This window comes from Lepidothrix coronata, unplaced genomic scaffold, assembly GCF_001604755.1.
Source record: "Lepidothrix coronata isolate B3197 unplaced genomic scaffold, Lepidothrix_coronata-1.0 Scaffold24, whole genome shotgun sequence".
Lineage (NCBI taxonomy): Eukaryota > Metazoa > Chordata > Aves > Passeriformes > Pipridae > Lepidothrix > Lepidothrix coronata.
Window position 1 is genome coordinate 1,696,469 of NW_016690204.1, and position 16,364 is coordinate 1,712,832.

General features: G+C 52.2%; 1 protein-coding gene across 1 annotated transcript in view; it reads right to left on the reverse strand.

The window, feature by feature from the left end:
- Window positions 1-16,364, reverse strand: part of WDR90 (WD repeat domain 90) — a 46,976-nt gene that overhangs the window by 25,207 nt on the left and 5,405 nt on the right. The window contains exons 9-29 of the mRNA XM_017808673.1: window positions 15,780-15,989; window positions 15,067-15,135; window positions 13,966-14,076; window positions 13,732-13,877; window positions 13,395-13,452; window positions 11,880-11,998; window positions 11,326-11,487; window positions 10,518-10,645; window positions 9,159-9,275; window positions 8,409-8,644; window positions 7,868-8,007; window positions 7,233-7,363; window positions 5,404-5,534; window positions 4,841-5,002; window positions 4,437-4,565; window positions 3,811-3,944; window positions 3,679-3,716; window positions 3,137-3,256; window positions 2,540-2,716; window positions 1,463-1,563; window positions 451-576 (exon numbers count right to left, since the gene is read on the reverse strand). Of these exons, the coding sequence (XP_017664162.1) occupies window positions 451-576; window positions 1,463-1,563; window positions 2,540-2,716; window positions 3,137-3,256; window positions 3,679-3,716; window positions 3,811-3,944; window positions 4,437-4,565; window positions 4,841-5,002; window positions 5,404-5,534; window positions 7,233-7,363; window positions 7,868-8,007; window positions 8,409-8,644; window positions 9,159-9,275; window positions 10,518-10,645; window positions 11,326-11,487; window positions 11,880-11,998; window positions 13,395-13,452; window positions 13,732-13,877; window positions 13,966-14,076; window positions 15,067-15,135; window positions 15,780-15,989 (2,745 nt within the window). The remainder of the gene's footprint in view (window positions 1-450; window positions 577-1,462; window positions 1,564-2,539; window positions 2,717-3,136; window positions 3,257-3,678; window positions 3,717-3,810; window positions 3,945-4,436; window positions 4,566-4,840; window positions 5,003-5,403; window positions 5,535-7,232; window positions 7,364-7,867; window positions 8,008-8,408; window positions 8,645-9,158; window positions 9,276-10,517; window positions 10,646-11,325; window positions 11,488-11,879; window positions 11,999-13,394; window positions 13,453-13,731; window positions 13,878-13,965; window positions 14,077-15,066; window positions 15,136-15,779; window positions 15,990-16,364) is intronic.

Below are 16,364 nucleotides of genomic sequence, written 5' to 3' on the forward strand. Positions count from 1 at the left end.
GGCTTGTCAGCGTCAGGTTGGGAGCGGGACGAGATCTCACTTCCCCTAACCTGAGCAAAGCATCCCTCCCGCTGGAGAAAGGAGGCAGAACGGGCTCTGTGAGCTTTCCTCCAGCTCTCTCCACTCAACAACTGCAGCCCAAGTCTGCCCCACCAACTAACGCTCACCAACAGCAAAGAGTTACTGGATTTTATCAACACAAAGAACCCCTGTGTTCAAAGATCCTAACAGCCAGAAGATCATAACTCTGTTCAGTACACACTCCTAGAATGATAACAGAATCCCAGAATGGTTTGGGTTGGAAGGGACCTTAAAGCTCATCTCATCTCACCCCCTGCCACGGGCAGGGACACCTTCCATTAGACCAGGTTGCTCCAAACCCCATCCAACCTGGCCTTGAACACTTCTCGGGATGGGATAGCCACAACCACTCTGGGTAACACATCCCACCCCCCAGAGCATTCCCAGTGTACCTGTATCTGGGTTCCACACCATGTTCCCTCTGCCATTTCCATTGTAGCCGATCACTGCTTTCAGCTTCAAGACCTCGCTGCCTGCTGGAGGAGACAGGAAACTCTGCAAGAAAAACAGACACTGGCTTAAAATAAGCTCTAGAAGTATGGTCTGGGCAGGTGCATCAGCACCCATGTAGGAAAAAGTGAGTGTGCAAACACACACACATCCTCACTCACACATCCCACACAGATTCATAGCAATCCTCACACAATTCCATAACTGATGAATCCTGAAGGGCACAATCCTCACACAATTCCATAACTGATGAATCCTGAAGGGCACAATTCTATGTACAAAAAAGATACTGCCCCAGCACAGCCAGGCACAGATTTTTTCAGATGGGGCACAGAACAGGCTGGCAGCAAGTGCCCAGCTGGGTTTTGCTGGCTTGGATGTGTAGATATTTCAATAGGAAGAGAACTGGAGGAAAAAATGCTGCCAGGTGGGAGGACAACTGAGGGGGCAAGCTGGATGTAGTTCTTCTCCCAGCACTAACAGCACAGCTTAGGGAAAGGCCGAGCTAAGTTTCTGTTTTATTCCTGCTGTGTTTGTTAACAGAGCAGGAGCTGTGCTGTCTCTCCTCACTACACTCTCTGGATTTGCCTTCTCCAGCCTGCTCTGCCAACGCAGCTGCTCACAAACATGATGAATCATTCCATTGCTCACTCGTCTTTCACTCTCAATAGCACATGCCATTCCCGTTCCTTTTGAATAAAAATGTATGCAGATTCAGGGAACAGAAAAAGAGTTGAGCACAACTCACTTTTTACTAGTCTGGAAAGAGCTGCATGTAGAGGAGAACTGGGAATTATGTTAGGATTTCTCACTGAACATCAGCCCAGGGGTATATTTTCCAAAGTGCTTTCAAACAGAGAACAAAATGGAAATAATCTGGAAAACCTCAGCCCCTAAATGCCCAGGTAACCAGCCCAGGCACAGCTCTCACCTGGGGCAGCACCGATGCCTTGAAGCGAGGAGTGAAGTGCCGGTAGGAATCCGGGCGGATGGAGCACTGGGACTTGGGAGTTTTGGTTCCCTTCCTGGCTTCTGCCATGCAAAGAAGAAGAAGGTACCTATGGGATGCTGCTCCTGGGAGTGGCTTGGGAGCAGCACCCAGGCTGTGGCTTGCTGTCCATTCAGGTGCTGTGTACGGTGCACACACAAGGCAAAAATTAGACTGCAGTGTACACATAAAATATCCTGAGTTTGAAGGGACCCACAGGGATCATCAAATCCAACCCCTGGCCCTGCACAGACACCCCAACAATCCCACCCTGTCCCTCAGAGCATTGTCCAAACCCTCCTGGAGCTCTGGCAGCCTTGGTGCTGTGCCCACTGCCCTGGGAGCCTGGTCAGTGCCCAACCACCCTCTGGGGGAAGAACCTTTTCCTGAGATCCAACCTGACCCTGCCCTGACACAGCTCCAGCCCTTCCCTACACTGCAAAAATCCTGAGGGCACCCACGCCACGTGCTCTGGGTATCACTGTGGAACCACAAGCTCCACAGCCCCAAAGAGGACTTCAAGGGAGCATCAGAGGCACAGTTTTATGCTGAAGCTTTTCCAACAGGTCCTGCCGGGAATGAGCACAGGCAGCAGCTGCTCCTGGCAGGTTGCCACGCTCTGCTGCAGCTCCGAGGCTGTGCTGCTATTAATAGAGACATTGGGAGCTTTAATTGCAGCTGGATTTAATGGAACATGCCACTTAGAGATGATACTGGCTCCAAGCTGAAGAGAGGCTTCTGGTGTGCCTAGAAGCAGCAGCAGGGAAAGAGCCAGGAAAACAAGCAGTTTTGGGGACCAGCATGAGCTTCCCTCAATACTGATTTCCCTCAGTAGGTCATGCCCAAGGGAAGAGCTCTGAGGAACATGTGCTGCCCTTCAGATCACAACTCAGAGCATGTGTCTCGACCATATTAATGATGACCTTCCTTCATTTTCTGGGGACAGACCAAGCTGCCATGCAGGCCTGTGCACAAGGAAGGAGATAAGCTCTGTACAAGCTGGGAATAACCCTGATTTACCATTTGTTGATTTTTCAGGAGAACTTGGGCTCTCCTGCCTCACTTTGGGCCTCACAAGCTCCTTGTTCCTGTCTGACTCCACCACAAAGATTGAGGGATCTTTGTCTCTGTTTGCCACCATCCTGCTGCTGCCTGGCAGACCTGCTTCCTCCTTTTTGTCCAACTCAGAGAAAATACCTGAAGAGAAAAATCAGTGGGAAGATGGAGCCATTCCTGTCCCTCAGGACCACTTCATGTGTGCCTGACCCTTTGATTTTTGGCCGTGTCATTCCCCTGCTCTGTGGAACAGTCCAGCCGTTTGGGTGGAGGGCAAAGCAGACAATTCCTACTGGGAATGGCCAACAGGGTGTTTACCACAGCCCTCAGAGAAGCTGTGCCAGCAGCTCAGTGTGTGGAAGAGAGCAGAGGATAAAGGGGTGCTGAATCCCAGCACCTCTGGGCTTTTTCCAGCTTAAGGGAACGAATTGCAGACTGGTCTGTCAATCTGCTGGAAGGGATCATGGGCAGGGATGGCTCCAAGAATGCTGCTAAACTAGGCAAGGATTTTTTCCCAAAACAGGGTTAATTTTCCCCTTTCCTGCAAACAGTTCCTCTTACCTTGATATCCTGCTTGGTGGGCAGAGCTGATATCCAAACACGGGGGTGAGGACAGCAGTGGAAGAGGCACTGTCTGCCTAAGGGTCTCAGAGACATCCTTTGGCTTCTCAGAGCTGCCTTCTGGGAAAAGAAAAGGCTTTGTGTAATTTCCTTCACCCCTCAGCTCCTCTCATCCTCCTGGATTGATGGTGATGCCTCCAAGCTCATTTCTCCAGCTTCCTCCTACACAGGAGAAGCCACTTCTCTGTCTTTCAAGAGAGGGACAGACAGAGAGAGATACACTGAGGGAGAAAGAAAACAGAGGAGATGGAGGCAGGAAAAGACAGAAGACAAAAGCTGAAAGACCTACCAGAAAATCCAGAGTGGCTCTGCTCAGAACATCCCCACCTAGGCAGACTGAGAGGTGCTAATTAATTTGAGATTGTCCTTTGGGGCTAATTAACTGCTTTGGCCCCAATACCTGACTCCTTGAGGGAAGGAACCGAACTCCCCAGGCCCTACATTCTGGAAGAGCTGCCAACCTGCCAACCAGCACAACTCACCTGGTCCTGGCAGCCGAGCAGATGCGGGGGAATGAGCCCTGGAAAGGTGAGGAGATTGGTGTTACCCCAGGCAGGGACGGGGCTGGGGGAAAGGGGGAAGCAGAGAAGGCAGTGCCCAACACCTGCACTTACCTGGTTGGGGGTGACCTTGCTCCAACTGGAGCCAGGAAGTCCCAGAGGAAGATGGCATCTCCAACACTGACAACGTGCTGCTGGTCCGGGGTGAAGGCGACCTGGTGCACGGGCTCCGAGTGGCCGATGTACACCTGGAGAAAGCACACCCTGAACTTCCCCATCCCCACACCTGTCCTGTCAGCATGAGGTTACTCCACTCTCTGCCCTGCATGGCCAGTGTCTACAGGCCTCAGCAGAAGACCCAGCAGAGGATCTACCACACCTACAGTGCTCACACCTACGGTTGATCAACCTTGAACACACTCATCTGGGAAAGGGAGCAAAAGCTGAAGAGTACAAAGTCTTATGCTACCCCTGAAGTCCTGGGGGAGCCATTTTCTTCTCTGTGTGGTCCTGCCCCTAACACAGAGGTATCACCCACCCCTGTACTTTGCAGAGGGTCTGGCTGCCCCAGCCTGTGCCCAGTGCCAGGTGTTATTACAATGTGGGAACAGGGCTGCATTTCTCTGCTGGGCAAACTGGGACTAGAGACACTGGGCAATTATCAGACACCTTTTGCTGCTCTTTTCTCCAGGGATTCACAAATGCAACACCAACCCCTTCCCTCCCTCTGTGGGTGGTACCTGGAAGTTGATATCGAAGCGCATCCGGTAGTCCCACACTTTGATAACCTTGTCACCAGCAGTGAGCAGGTACTGGCCATCCCTGCTCAGTGCAAAGGAAGAACACGTCAGCTTGTGCATGGGGGACACCTGAGGACAAGAAGAGGCACCAGCAGCTTTAACTGAGTTAGTTCATACCCTTATTTACACTTCAGCAAGAGAACAGGGGTGTGACAGCATGGAAAACAAGGACAAGCTGAGGCTCATCCTGAGCCCAAGCACAGGAGGATAACTGTAAGCTTCCCACTCACGTTTCTTTGAAGCCTGTGAGCTCCAGGATGAGCTTTTCTCTCATTTAATCTCCCACAGGGACATGAAATGCCCAAACCCCACGAGAGCTCAGTGGATGAATTTCAGTGTCCTACCTCTCGCACCAGTCGTCCTGTTTTTGCATCAAGCACGAGGATTTTATTGGAAGAAGTGGATACCAGGAGCTCGCCTTGAGGCACAGGACCAAAGCAGACCCTCACTGCAGAGTCCAAGACAGTGCTGTGCAAGTCAAGAATGCTGATGTCCACCCTCAGCAGCTGTGAAACAAGAAGCTATGAACAAACACTGCGGGAGCCTCAGGATTGCTCACATGCTCCTAACACAAGGCCACAGAACTCCCCAGACCCTTCCCACCTAATGAGGGGCTTCAGGTCCAGGCAATGCCCAGGAGAGCAGCTCACAGAGAGAGGTGGGAGCTGACAGTCTACACAGCACCTCTGCAAATTATCTTTCTAGAGGGGAATAAAGCCAGAGGAGAAGAAACCTTGACTTTGTTATTTCTAAGAACGGAAAACAAACCTCACTGTGAACTCCCTGCTCTGCAGGGAAGGCCCTCTCCAACAGTGCTGGTGCCCAACGCCCTGACCCATCTCACCTGATGCAGCCTATGGAATTTGCCCTCCCCAGCCTCCCCAGGAAGGAGGGGAGCCCCTGGTACCTCATCAAGAGAACAGGCCTCCATCACGGTCACCACATACTTGGAGGGCCCCACGAAGGCCAGGAGGTGACTGTCCCCACTGACCACCAGGGCATCCCAACCGCTCCCAGCATCCCGGGCCACCACGTTTCCTGGGGGACACAGCACGAGGCAGAGTGAAGAGAGGAGCAAAGCCCACCCTCACTCTGATGCCACTGCTGGGCAGCAGCTGCAGCTTCCCCTCTGAACCAGCTTTGGGTTAACGCTCTGGCCTGAGAAAGAAGCAACCTGTGTTGTAGATGCTACAAAACTTATCTGCCAACCAAAGTGTGCAGTGGACACCTAAAACACAAGGTTTAGATGCACAACTTGTTGCCTGACTGAATGTGTGGTGTTTTCAAGGAGAGTGGAACAAAGTCAAGGGAATAAAATTGATTTTAGAGCTTATTTTTTAATGTTCCACGGAGCTATGAATGCAAGATCTCAGCTGCAGCCTGGTTGGCTGAACCCTGAGCAGAATGAGGTCAGTGCTGAACCCCACCACACTGATGTCAGTCCAGAGGGTACAGACCCAAAGGTCTAAAAATGGCTGAAATCACAGCAATTCTCTGTATTTATTCCACTACCAAAATTCCACTCTCTGTCCTAGGAATGTGACCGGGCAGTGACACAGTTTCAGAGAAGAGTCAACACATGAAGGCCCAGCTGCAGCACTGACCACAAACTTGGGTGATTTTGGACAAACTCCCTGATCCCTCTGAGCCCCTGTTCCTTCTCCTGCACAATTCTTGGAGCAGGATCCTTCTCTTTATAAAATATTGCACTGTGTAAAAAGCAGAGCTCCCTTTCCCTGCCCAAGCTTGTGCTGCCACAGCTCATTTCCAAAGTGTATATTAAATGTGACACTAATTTTTCCAAACTGCCTGGCCCCTGACTTGCCTCCAGCTCTCCACCAGCACAGAGCAGCTCTGCTGCAGGCAGGGTTAGGGCAAAAACCCACTTTAAACAAATTAAACTGCACATGCACAGAATGAAAAGAGTCAGGGCTTGGGCATGAATAAATCTCTGTGATTCCAGAACATTCATGAAATGATTACACCAAGCAGGCTGAGAGGGTTTGAACTGGGACAGGTCAGGAAGTGGTTTTTTCGATGGGTTTTGCTCACACAGAAAGTACAAACACAAATCATAGAATCATAAAATCACAGAAACATTAAGAATCATAGAACCACAGGTTGGCCTTGGTTGGAAAAGCCCTCTGAGATCAGAGTTCAACTGCTCCCCCAGCACTGCCAAGACCACCACTAACCCACATCCCCAGGTGCCACATCCACATGGTTTTTAAATCCCTCCAGGGATGGGGACTCCTGTGCCAGGGTCTGACCACCCTTTCAGAGAAGAAATTTCCCAATATCCAATCTAAACCTCCACTGGCACACCTTGAGGCTGTTTTCTCTTGTTCTGTCCCTTGTTCCCTGGGAGCAGAGCCCGACCTCCCTCCCCAGCTCCCCCCTCCTGTCAGGGGGTTGCAGAGCCAGAAGGTCCCTGAGCCTCCTTTTCTCCAGGCTGAGCCCCCCCAGCTCCCTCAGCTGCTTCTGGTGCTCCAGACCCTTCCCCAGCTCTGTTGTCTTCCATGGACACGCTCCAGCCCCCCAAGGTCTTTCTTGTCACAAGAGCACCAGAATTGCCCCCAGTATTGGAGGTGGCTCAGCACTGCCCAGCACAGGGGGAAATGACACAGCTCAGGTTCATTGGGAAATCTCTCTCTGAGCAGATTGAGTGTGGTTTGGCTTTGGTGTCTGTGATAATAAAAGAAAGAAGAAAGGCAACTCCCAATCCCAGAGTCTTACCCAGGACCCTCCGGACGTGGCTTTTCTGCGCCACACACCTGTACAGAGCCAGAGTGCCCTGCAAACAGGAGCTGAACATGAAATTGCCATCTGGAGAGAAGGTCAGCCCGGTGATGGCAGTGCAGTGCTGCCTGAAAGGCAGAAAACACGGATAAAGGGAGGAGAAAATCAGAGACCGAGGAAACAGTAGTGACACCGAGTGCAACATGAAGAACCCAGAACAAAATAATCAGGGACAGGGCAGGACCCCACCCTGCTCACACCCGCAGCAGCCCAGGACAACCAACATTCCAGCTTATTGGACAACCGAGCAGTGCTCCAGCCTGGATGGAACCTGCTCCCTTCTCCCTTTGGAGCATCCTCTGCTTTCTGCATCAAGGCTTGTAAGGGCTCTCTGCTCAGCTGCCCTCTAGGACAAGCTCTTTCCTACTGTTCTCCCCCAGGAAGTCACAAAGAAAGCCCGCATGGCCTTCACAGGTCAGGCTTTCACCACCCGGAGCCTTGGCACAGCCTCCACCCAAAACCCACCCAGCTGGGACCTGAGGGTTGTCAAGGTCCATGACCATCCCTGTGGCTCTCTTCCATCACCAGGACACCCAGTTAGACCCAGCATAGTTCCCACTCCAAACGCTCACTTGTGCTCCAGCAGGAGATTGGAGGCGGCCAAGCTGAAGGTCCGCACTGTCCCACTGTCAAATCCACAGGCCAGGATCTTCCAGGTGGGGTGGAAAGCCACGGCACACGGTGCTTCCTCTGTGGCTGCAAAGTCATACAGCTGCAGGGAAGAGACACCACAGGCTTGCACCTGGATAAAGCTGGAGCTGCAGCTGGACCCAACAACTAAACAGCCCCAGACCTCCACCACGAACATGTTGCTGTTCCTGCCTGGATGGATATAAACCCCAGGGAAGTCCTGGGTCTTTGGGCATTTAGATTAAAGCCATTGGCTATTATGATTTGTGCTAAAAAGCACTATTCAAAAGATGGAGGAAAAGAAAATAATTTTGTTTTAACAATACCTCAGAACTCCACTTTCAAAGGATTTCTTGCCCGTGGTACCCCCTCATGCTTCAGGGAGGGCTTAAGGGCTCTTGAACTGTGGGGTTTTGATAATTAGACCAAACAGAGACAAGGGAGACAATAAATGAGACACCTCCTGACTCTTGTCTCACCTACCTGCTGCATGGAGACCAGGTCCCACACTCGGATGGTGCTGTCCTGAGACACTGTTGCTATCTGCTTCCGAACGCCGCCCACCGAGAAGCCCAGCACGGCGGCCTTGTGCGAGCGCATGAGGGTGTTGTAGTCCCGGGACTGGATGTCCACGTAGCCCAGGCTCCCAGCAGCTGTGCTGCACAAGACTTTGCGGCTGTCGGGGCTGATGCAGACAGAACTCACCGGAGCCTCGTGCTCTGGGGAAAGACACCGGAGTCAACAAATCCCCTGGGAAAGGAGCGGCAGCAGCTGGAATACAGCTACAAAGGCAGATTCCTGCTTGGCAAAGCAACGATCACAGGAATGAGCAGCCCACAACCTGGAGACTGAACACTTGCAGTTGAGTTCAGTGACAGATTAGTCTCTGCCCTATCTGAAGGGCTCTGGCTCTGCTGTTATGCTGTTTGTTTCAAAAAGTCAAGAACTACTCAACTTCTCCCATAATTTCTCACAGACAGATGAGCCATGAGTTCAAGAGCACAGAAATCAAGATGGAAATCTGCTCTCTCCCAGGAGAACCGGCCTTTCTCCTATGAGTTACAAGAATGAACATCAATAACTGCCACTGAAGACTTCCAAGCCAGTCAGCCCTGAGACAGCACACATAAAACATGCCCTTGTTCGTGAGAACTGCTGCAGGAGCTGTGGCAGTGGAGCTCTGGAATTGCAGCAGCTGTGGAGCTCAGAAGTGCCACTCCCAGCTCTACTCACCTGCCTCCAAGACAACGGCTGAGAAGTCCAGTGGCCACAGCCGCACGTAGCCATCCTCTGATCCCGTGGCACAGAAGGTCAAGGACATACTGATACTGTTTATAGCAATCCCAGGGCCTGAAAACCCAAAAACCAACACCTCCTCATACAGGTGGAACAAGAAAACTCAACCTGAGGGTTGCCCCATCCAGGAGATGAGGCCAGTGCTCCACCCACACCTGCAGCTGCAGTCTCAGGAGGAGCCAGGAATCCCATGCTGACTGGCAGAACAGGCTGAAGGGTCTCAGGCAGCCCTTCTCAAGGCTAAAAACTTCTTTGCCATCGTGAAACTCTTGCCAGGCACAGAAAATTCCCACCCCTTGTTAAACCCTGCCATATTTTTGCCTCAAACAGGATCCCGTAGCAAGGGATGTCTCAGATAACTGCCCTGCCATTTCCATGTCCCAAATCCTCTCTGAAGGCAAATACAGATCTACAGAAACTGGGATTTTTTGATTCATAGAATCGTTAAGGTTGGAAAAGCTCAAGGCCAACCATTAACCCAGAATTGCCAAGGCCACCACTCAACCATGTCCCCAAGGGCCAAATCCACAGTTTTGAACACTCGCAGGGATGAAATGGGAAGGCTGTTTCAAAGCCTGACTACACTTTCAGTGGAGGAATTTTCCCCAATATCCAATCTAAATTCAGGTATAAAGGCCATTGGTCAGAGCCAGCACTGCTACCAGGAGGACACCAAGGACATTGTTTCATCTCCTCTTGGGCCTTTTCTTGCCCATGAGGCGAGAACTGCAGTTACACACCTCTCAAAGGGCATGTTCTTGATTAATTAGCTCAGTTTGATATAGCAAACCATGCACTAAGTTTTAAAACATCAGAGCAATCCCACTTGAAAGTGAATTCTTCCCGCCACTGAAGTTAATGGAAGAGCTGAAAGCTGGACTAATGTACAGCACCAAAGATTCTCCAAATGCTCTGCAAAGGCTGAATAATGAAAAAATCCCCAAATTCATCTTTTTCGTTCATCTGCTTCGTTCTTTTTCCATCTCTCCGTTAAGCCTCCCATCAGCAAATGAAGACCTTGTTTCATGTTTCTAAAAGTGGTGTTTCTCTGAAAGTGTAATCAGCATTTAAAATGCTAAAATCTTTCTTAAAACGATACTTTGCTGCACTAAGGAAGATTATTTGCAGTCCTTAAGAGGCAAATAGAGATGATCTAATCAACCCAAAATAACCGGTGGCAGTAGGTAAAGAGCTAGTTGGTTTGAGCAGGGATGTGTTTGAGCTCATTTCTGACCCTGGTGGTGGTTGAGGTGCCCCCTGGCTGGTCCCCCCCTCCCTCCCTGCAGGTGCTCCCACCTGAGCTGCTCCCTGCCTGCTCCTGCCCATGTTCCCGGGGCTGTGCCGGCAGCAGCCGCCGCGCGCTCCGCACAGACATGTTCTTGTAATCCACCTCCAGCACGTGGCCGCTCTTGCTGCAGACAAAGCTGTAAAAAAAGCAGGAGAGACACCTGGTTTCAGTGAAAAACCAGCTTGGCTTACCTGTGGAAAGCAATGCTGGTTCACAGTAATATAACAGGTCAGCTAGGTGTCCAAGTGTTCCACGTGCTGCACCACACATCTCCAACCAAGTCAGAGCTTCCTATTTGATTTCCTGACCCTCTGGAACAGAGAGCAGCAAGAAAGCCAAAAAGCTTGGCACAGACTCCAGAAAGGAGCCTCTGCTACAGGCTGGCTGAGCTGACAGCTCTGCCTTGATGGGACCATATGTGGTGGCAACAAAGGCATGGCTCTGATGATTAAAATAAAACAACAACAAAGTGTGTGTCTGGCTGTATGCAAGAAGATGTGTTCCATGTTCCTCCTGCTGCCACAGAAAGCTTCAGGTGAGAAGAAAATCACTAAATATGGCAAAACATCACTATAGTGAGAGGAAAGAGCCATTTCTGGGGCTGTTCTGAAGCAGCCAAATCTCTTTTGGGAAGTGATGTGTGCTGAGGAGGGGAGAGGCTCTCCCAGCTCCAGGAGGCACCTGTGTTTTGCAGGGAGAACCCAAGCAAAATTCTGTGCTCATGCACAGGAGGGGAAGGAGGATGCTGAGCAGGGAGAGGCACAGAGCTCCCTCCCAGCAGGTTCCCCGAGGATGGTGCTGGTGACGGCCCCTTACAGCGCACGGTCCTCCTGCTCCTGCTCAGCCACGGGCCCCTCCTCGAAGGCCAGGTCAGTGAAGTCCAGGGAATGGTACTCGCCCAGGTTGACGGGACACGAGTGCAGGGCCCCGCTCCGCACTCGCCACAGCCGGATGTTGTCCCGGCCACACGACACCATCCTGTCCCGGGAGACATGGTGTGAGGAGCAGGGCAGGACTGCCTGAGCCCCTGGTGTCCCAAGCTCAGTGTCCCAAGGGCCACCTGGCAGACCAAGAACAGGAATAGCAACCAGATGGCTGCAGCACTGCAGTTCCCCCTGCAGCCACGCCAGAATCATGGAATGGTTTGGGTTGGAAGGGACGATAAAGCTCATCTTGTTTCACCCCCTGCCATGGGCAGGGACGCCTTCCACTAGACCAGGTTGCTCCAAGCCCCATCCAACCTGGTCTTGGACACTTCCAGGGATGGGGCAGCCAGAGCTTCTCTGGCCAACCTGTGCCAGGGCCTCACCACCCTCACCCTCCCCAATATCTAAGAATCAATGTTTCTGATTTATTTTCTTTGCATGTACCTGGTCTCATCAAAGAAAGCAATCTTCAAGGCCTGGATGTCCATATCTGTGTGTGCTTTGGCCAGCACAGCCACCCCTCCACCACGGGTTACTTGAGCAGTGTTCCACACCACCACCAACTGAAACACAAAAACACGATGGAAGAGCTGCTCAAAACCTTGGCAGCGGAAGAGCTTTTCATCCAGCAGCTGCTCCAGAGCTGGGCACAAAGTATTGATAACAGAGCTGGAGCAGGGGAAATAAAACCTCTCACCCAGAGGGTTTAGGACAGTTCAACAGCTTTGCAAAGCTTCACAGCAATATCCTTGTCTACAATCCATAATTACAGGGTCTAAATCCCAGGGCTGCCTGGCAACAGGACTCAGACTTGGAAAGCAAACCCACAGAGGAGTGAGAACTCTGCCTGCTGGGATACAGGAGCTGTATCACGGCTGAGGGAGTGGGAGGTAGCACATGACCACTGCTCTGGCTGTCCCAGCCTCTGCTCCAATGCAGGTCTGTGTGCCCTCAGTGCCTGTCGCCAGGGGCAAGAGTCAAACCCTCTCCCCGAAGGAAAGGGGGAAATGGCTGAAGAAATGCAGGTGGATGCTCTGCATTCCAGCACAGCATTAAAACCAAACCCAGGATCACCTCAGAGGCTGAGATGGGCGGAGGCATCACCGTGGGAGAGGTGCTCCCTGTTCTCCCACCCTGCTTTCACCCCATTGATCTCCTCTCCCCAGCTGCAGCTCACCAGCTCCCACCCAGATCAGAGAATGCTGCCACATGCTGAGAAGAACATGGAGCACTGTGTGTTTTTTCCTCCAATTAGCAATGGCACAGCTAATTGCTGGTGGTTGTCAGTAAGGGATCAGTGGATGAAAACACTTCCACTGACAAAACAAACACCCAGTCCCACAAACCAAGTTTATTTTTGACCGCTCCATGTGGGATCTGCGTCATCCCCCAGCTACATTGGTGGGTGGCAGCTCCAGCACCCGGCATCCCTTCCCGCGGAGATGCTCGGTGCTGAAAGATTAAACCTCACATCTTGCCCTAAATGCTATTAAAATAACGGGGTTTTGGCCTCCAGTCAGTGCTGAACCTCCCATTACAATGCTCGCAAGGCTTCCAGCTTGGAATGCCACCCAAACGCGTCCCTCAGAAGGGCTGCAGCAGCGGGAATGTGGCACATGAGCCTGCGGTGATCCCTGCAGAGTACGGGCACAGTCACATCACCCCGCTTGGGCTCCTGGCTGGGAACACACCAGGAGCACAACAGCCTCCAAAGCACAGCCCCAGCAGGTCTCTCCAGCTGCTTCTGAAAGGATTTGTTCGCTTGCAGCTGAGGAATGTGTATGCCAACACCCACCAAGCATCAGACAGATGGAAAGTATTTTCTAGGCAGTTAACGAGAAAGGGATCTCCCTCAAGAACATGTCTAGGAAAGCCCAGAGCAGAGGTTTGTCTGCAAAATAACTACACAATCTGGGAGAACAGCCATCTCAGGGAAACCTCCCAAGTTTCAGGTCTCACCGTTTTGCCATGCCCGTCCCTCCCGACTCCGCACAGAACGGCTCCGCTGCGGGAAAAGCTGCAAGAAGAGGAACCTTGTGAAACACAGCTCCTTGCACCCTGATTGTACCCCAGTGGGGGATAAAAGGGGACAAGTTGTAGGGATGGGGAGACAGCAAGACCCGAGGGATAAGCTCAGGAGGGAGCTGCCAGCATATCCAGGCCAGCTGCCAGCTGGTCTAGGTGACAAACACAGGCAGCTCTAATTCATCCCTGCACGTGAGAACAGCACGGAAAAGCTGCCATACTGCAACACTTCACCTGCCTGAACACACACCCGCACCCAGCTGAAACCCACCTGAGGGACCAGAGGGAGTGCACATGGGTTTTGAACACAGCCAGGCAGGTGCCTGTGCGGAAGTCCCAGAGGCGCCCCACGCCCCGGGGCCCGGCCTGCGCCGAGGCCAGCAAGGTGCTGCTCCCGTTGAAGGCCAGCGCTGACACCTGTGGGAAACACCACGTGAGAGGATACCGGGGGACACCTGGGGTGCAAGGACGGCGCTGCCATCAGGCTTTGGAAGGTTACACTCACCTTATCTGTGTGGCCAAGGAAGAACCTCTGCTCGCCGGTGCGGAGCTGCAGGGTGACGATGACGGCGTGGCAGGGGTACACCACCGCGGCGTTGTTCTGCGTCCACAGCGCCTGCAGCACCGAGACAGGAGGCACAGGGCTCCACAAGTGCCCCAGCTCCTAGGCAGAGGTTTCTTTCCCATCCCTAGAATTGTTCAAGGCCAGGTTGGATGGGGCTTGGAGCATATCTGGTCTAGTGGAAGGTGTCCCTGCCCATGGCCGGGGGTTGGAACTGAATGAGTTTTAAGATCCTTTCCCTACTATGTGAACATGAGATCCAAGGAAAATGACATTGTTGGCAGAGCCTTGAACTGACTGAACCAAAACAACCCATTTTTTACCCTAACACAGACCGCAAGCAAGGCCCAGTGCCCCAAAGAAACAAGCCAAAACACAGCCCTTCCTTCCGAGCCTCCAACAAAGCACAGGAGTTTTAATGTGTTAAAAAGAAGCCATGAAATTTAGTGAAGAGAATGGAGCACAAGTCTGATACGAAGCAGCTGAGGGAGCTGGAGAAAAGGAGGTTCAGGGGGGACCTTCTCACTCTCTCCAACTCCCTGACAGGAGGACGGAGACAGGTAGGGGTTGGGCTCTGCTCCCAGGGAACAAGTGACAGGGTGAGAGCAAATGGCCTCCAGCTGTGCCAGAGGAGATTTAAATGGATATTGGGAAATTTCTTCCCTGAAAGGGTTGTCCAGCCCTGGCACAGCTGCCCAAGGCAGTGGTAGGGTCACCATCCCTGGAGGGACTTAGAAGATGTGTGGATGTGGCACTTGGGGACATGGGTTAGTGGTGGCCTTGGCAGTGCTGGGGGAACAGTTGGATTTGATGATCTTGGAGGGCTTTTCCATCCTATGATTCTGTCTAAAAGGCCCCATAATTTCTAATTCACCATCATAAGAGCAGAACACTCGTGCACGAACATACACTTGTCCCCATCTGCTTTGGGATCCTTTTCCACATCCAGCAATGCCACACTCAGCTGTATTTCACACCTCCTAAAAATCAATACCCCAGTCACATGATGACAGATCCACTCCCCAAACCATCTCAGCTACTGACCCATTTGGTGCTGCAGCCTCCAAAGCCAATAATCGTTCTCAGCTTCAGGATGGGATCCGGTAAGAGCCTCTGGAAAAAAACCCAGCACCATCATGCTCAGAGCTGTGCTGACGTCCTCCACCCACAGGGCACCCCCGCCCCCAGTGCTCATCTGTCTCTGAAAAACACAGAGGCAGCTTTGGGTCTCTCCTGTCAGAGGAGAGACTTGAAATACTTGAAATACTTCAAAGTATTTCAAGTCCAGCCTGGCAGGCAGGAGGAGCTGGGGTTTCCTGGTGTTAAGCAGCTCTTCCTCCCAGCCCCAAGCTGGAGGATACAGCCAGCCCTTCCCGTGGGCAGGGACACCTTCCACTAATCAGGTTGTTCCAATCTCCAACCAACCTGGTCTTGAACACTTCCAGGGCTGTTCTCTTATACTGCAGGCTGAAACTTCCTGCTAGGACAGCACACCTGGGCCAGAGCCCTTTCTGTGCACACTCCGGGCAGATGTAAACATGCTGTTGGCTTAAGGTCAGTGTGTTTGAACACAGGGTTCCTCTTTCAAGGCAAGTAAGGTACTAACAGAAAAGAGAACTGCTAGCCAGAAAAAAATAACACCTTTTGAACTCTGGAGCTCCAGCCTGAACTTAGTGTTTCCTTTCTCACTTCTGGGCTCACAAGAATCAGAAACAAGCACTGCAAAGTCACCTTGAGCTCCTCAGTGCTTCACCCACCTCCTCTGAGCCGGCAGGGACAGCTCGGGTGGTCCGTCCACCCCTCTGATGAGCGTAGACATGGATGGCTGATGGTGGCTGCCCAGTGTCCCCCACACTGTGCAGTCTCTGGTTCTCCTCTGGCACCAGGTGCCCAGCAGGCACAGCTCTCGGGGCTGTCAGGTGAACCTCAGGGATGCTTTTTGTGATTACAGGAGAGCGGCGTGGCACCTGAGAATGAGGAAAGCCTCAGACAGAGCTCAGTCCTCCTCCTGGCGCCCTCCACCTGATGCTGGGGCAGAGACAGAGAGACCTCCCTTTCCTGATGACTCTTCATGGTGATACAAACAAGGATGAAACAACCTGGAGGGAGGGCAGCCCTGTGTGCACGTGGCTTGGCCAGGTGTGTTAAACAGCTGCTCTGCCTACGCTCTCAGTGTTGTCCATGCACAGTTCATCTCCTCCAGATAGAAAATCAGAGCCCCAGAAAACACTCAGCCCTCAACAGGAAGAGCTGCCCTCTCTCCACTGAGCAGAGGAGGTCTAAAGCACCCAGTCAGCCAGCTCAGCCCATCCCAGTTCATCCCAGGTCATAGAACCACAGAG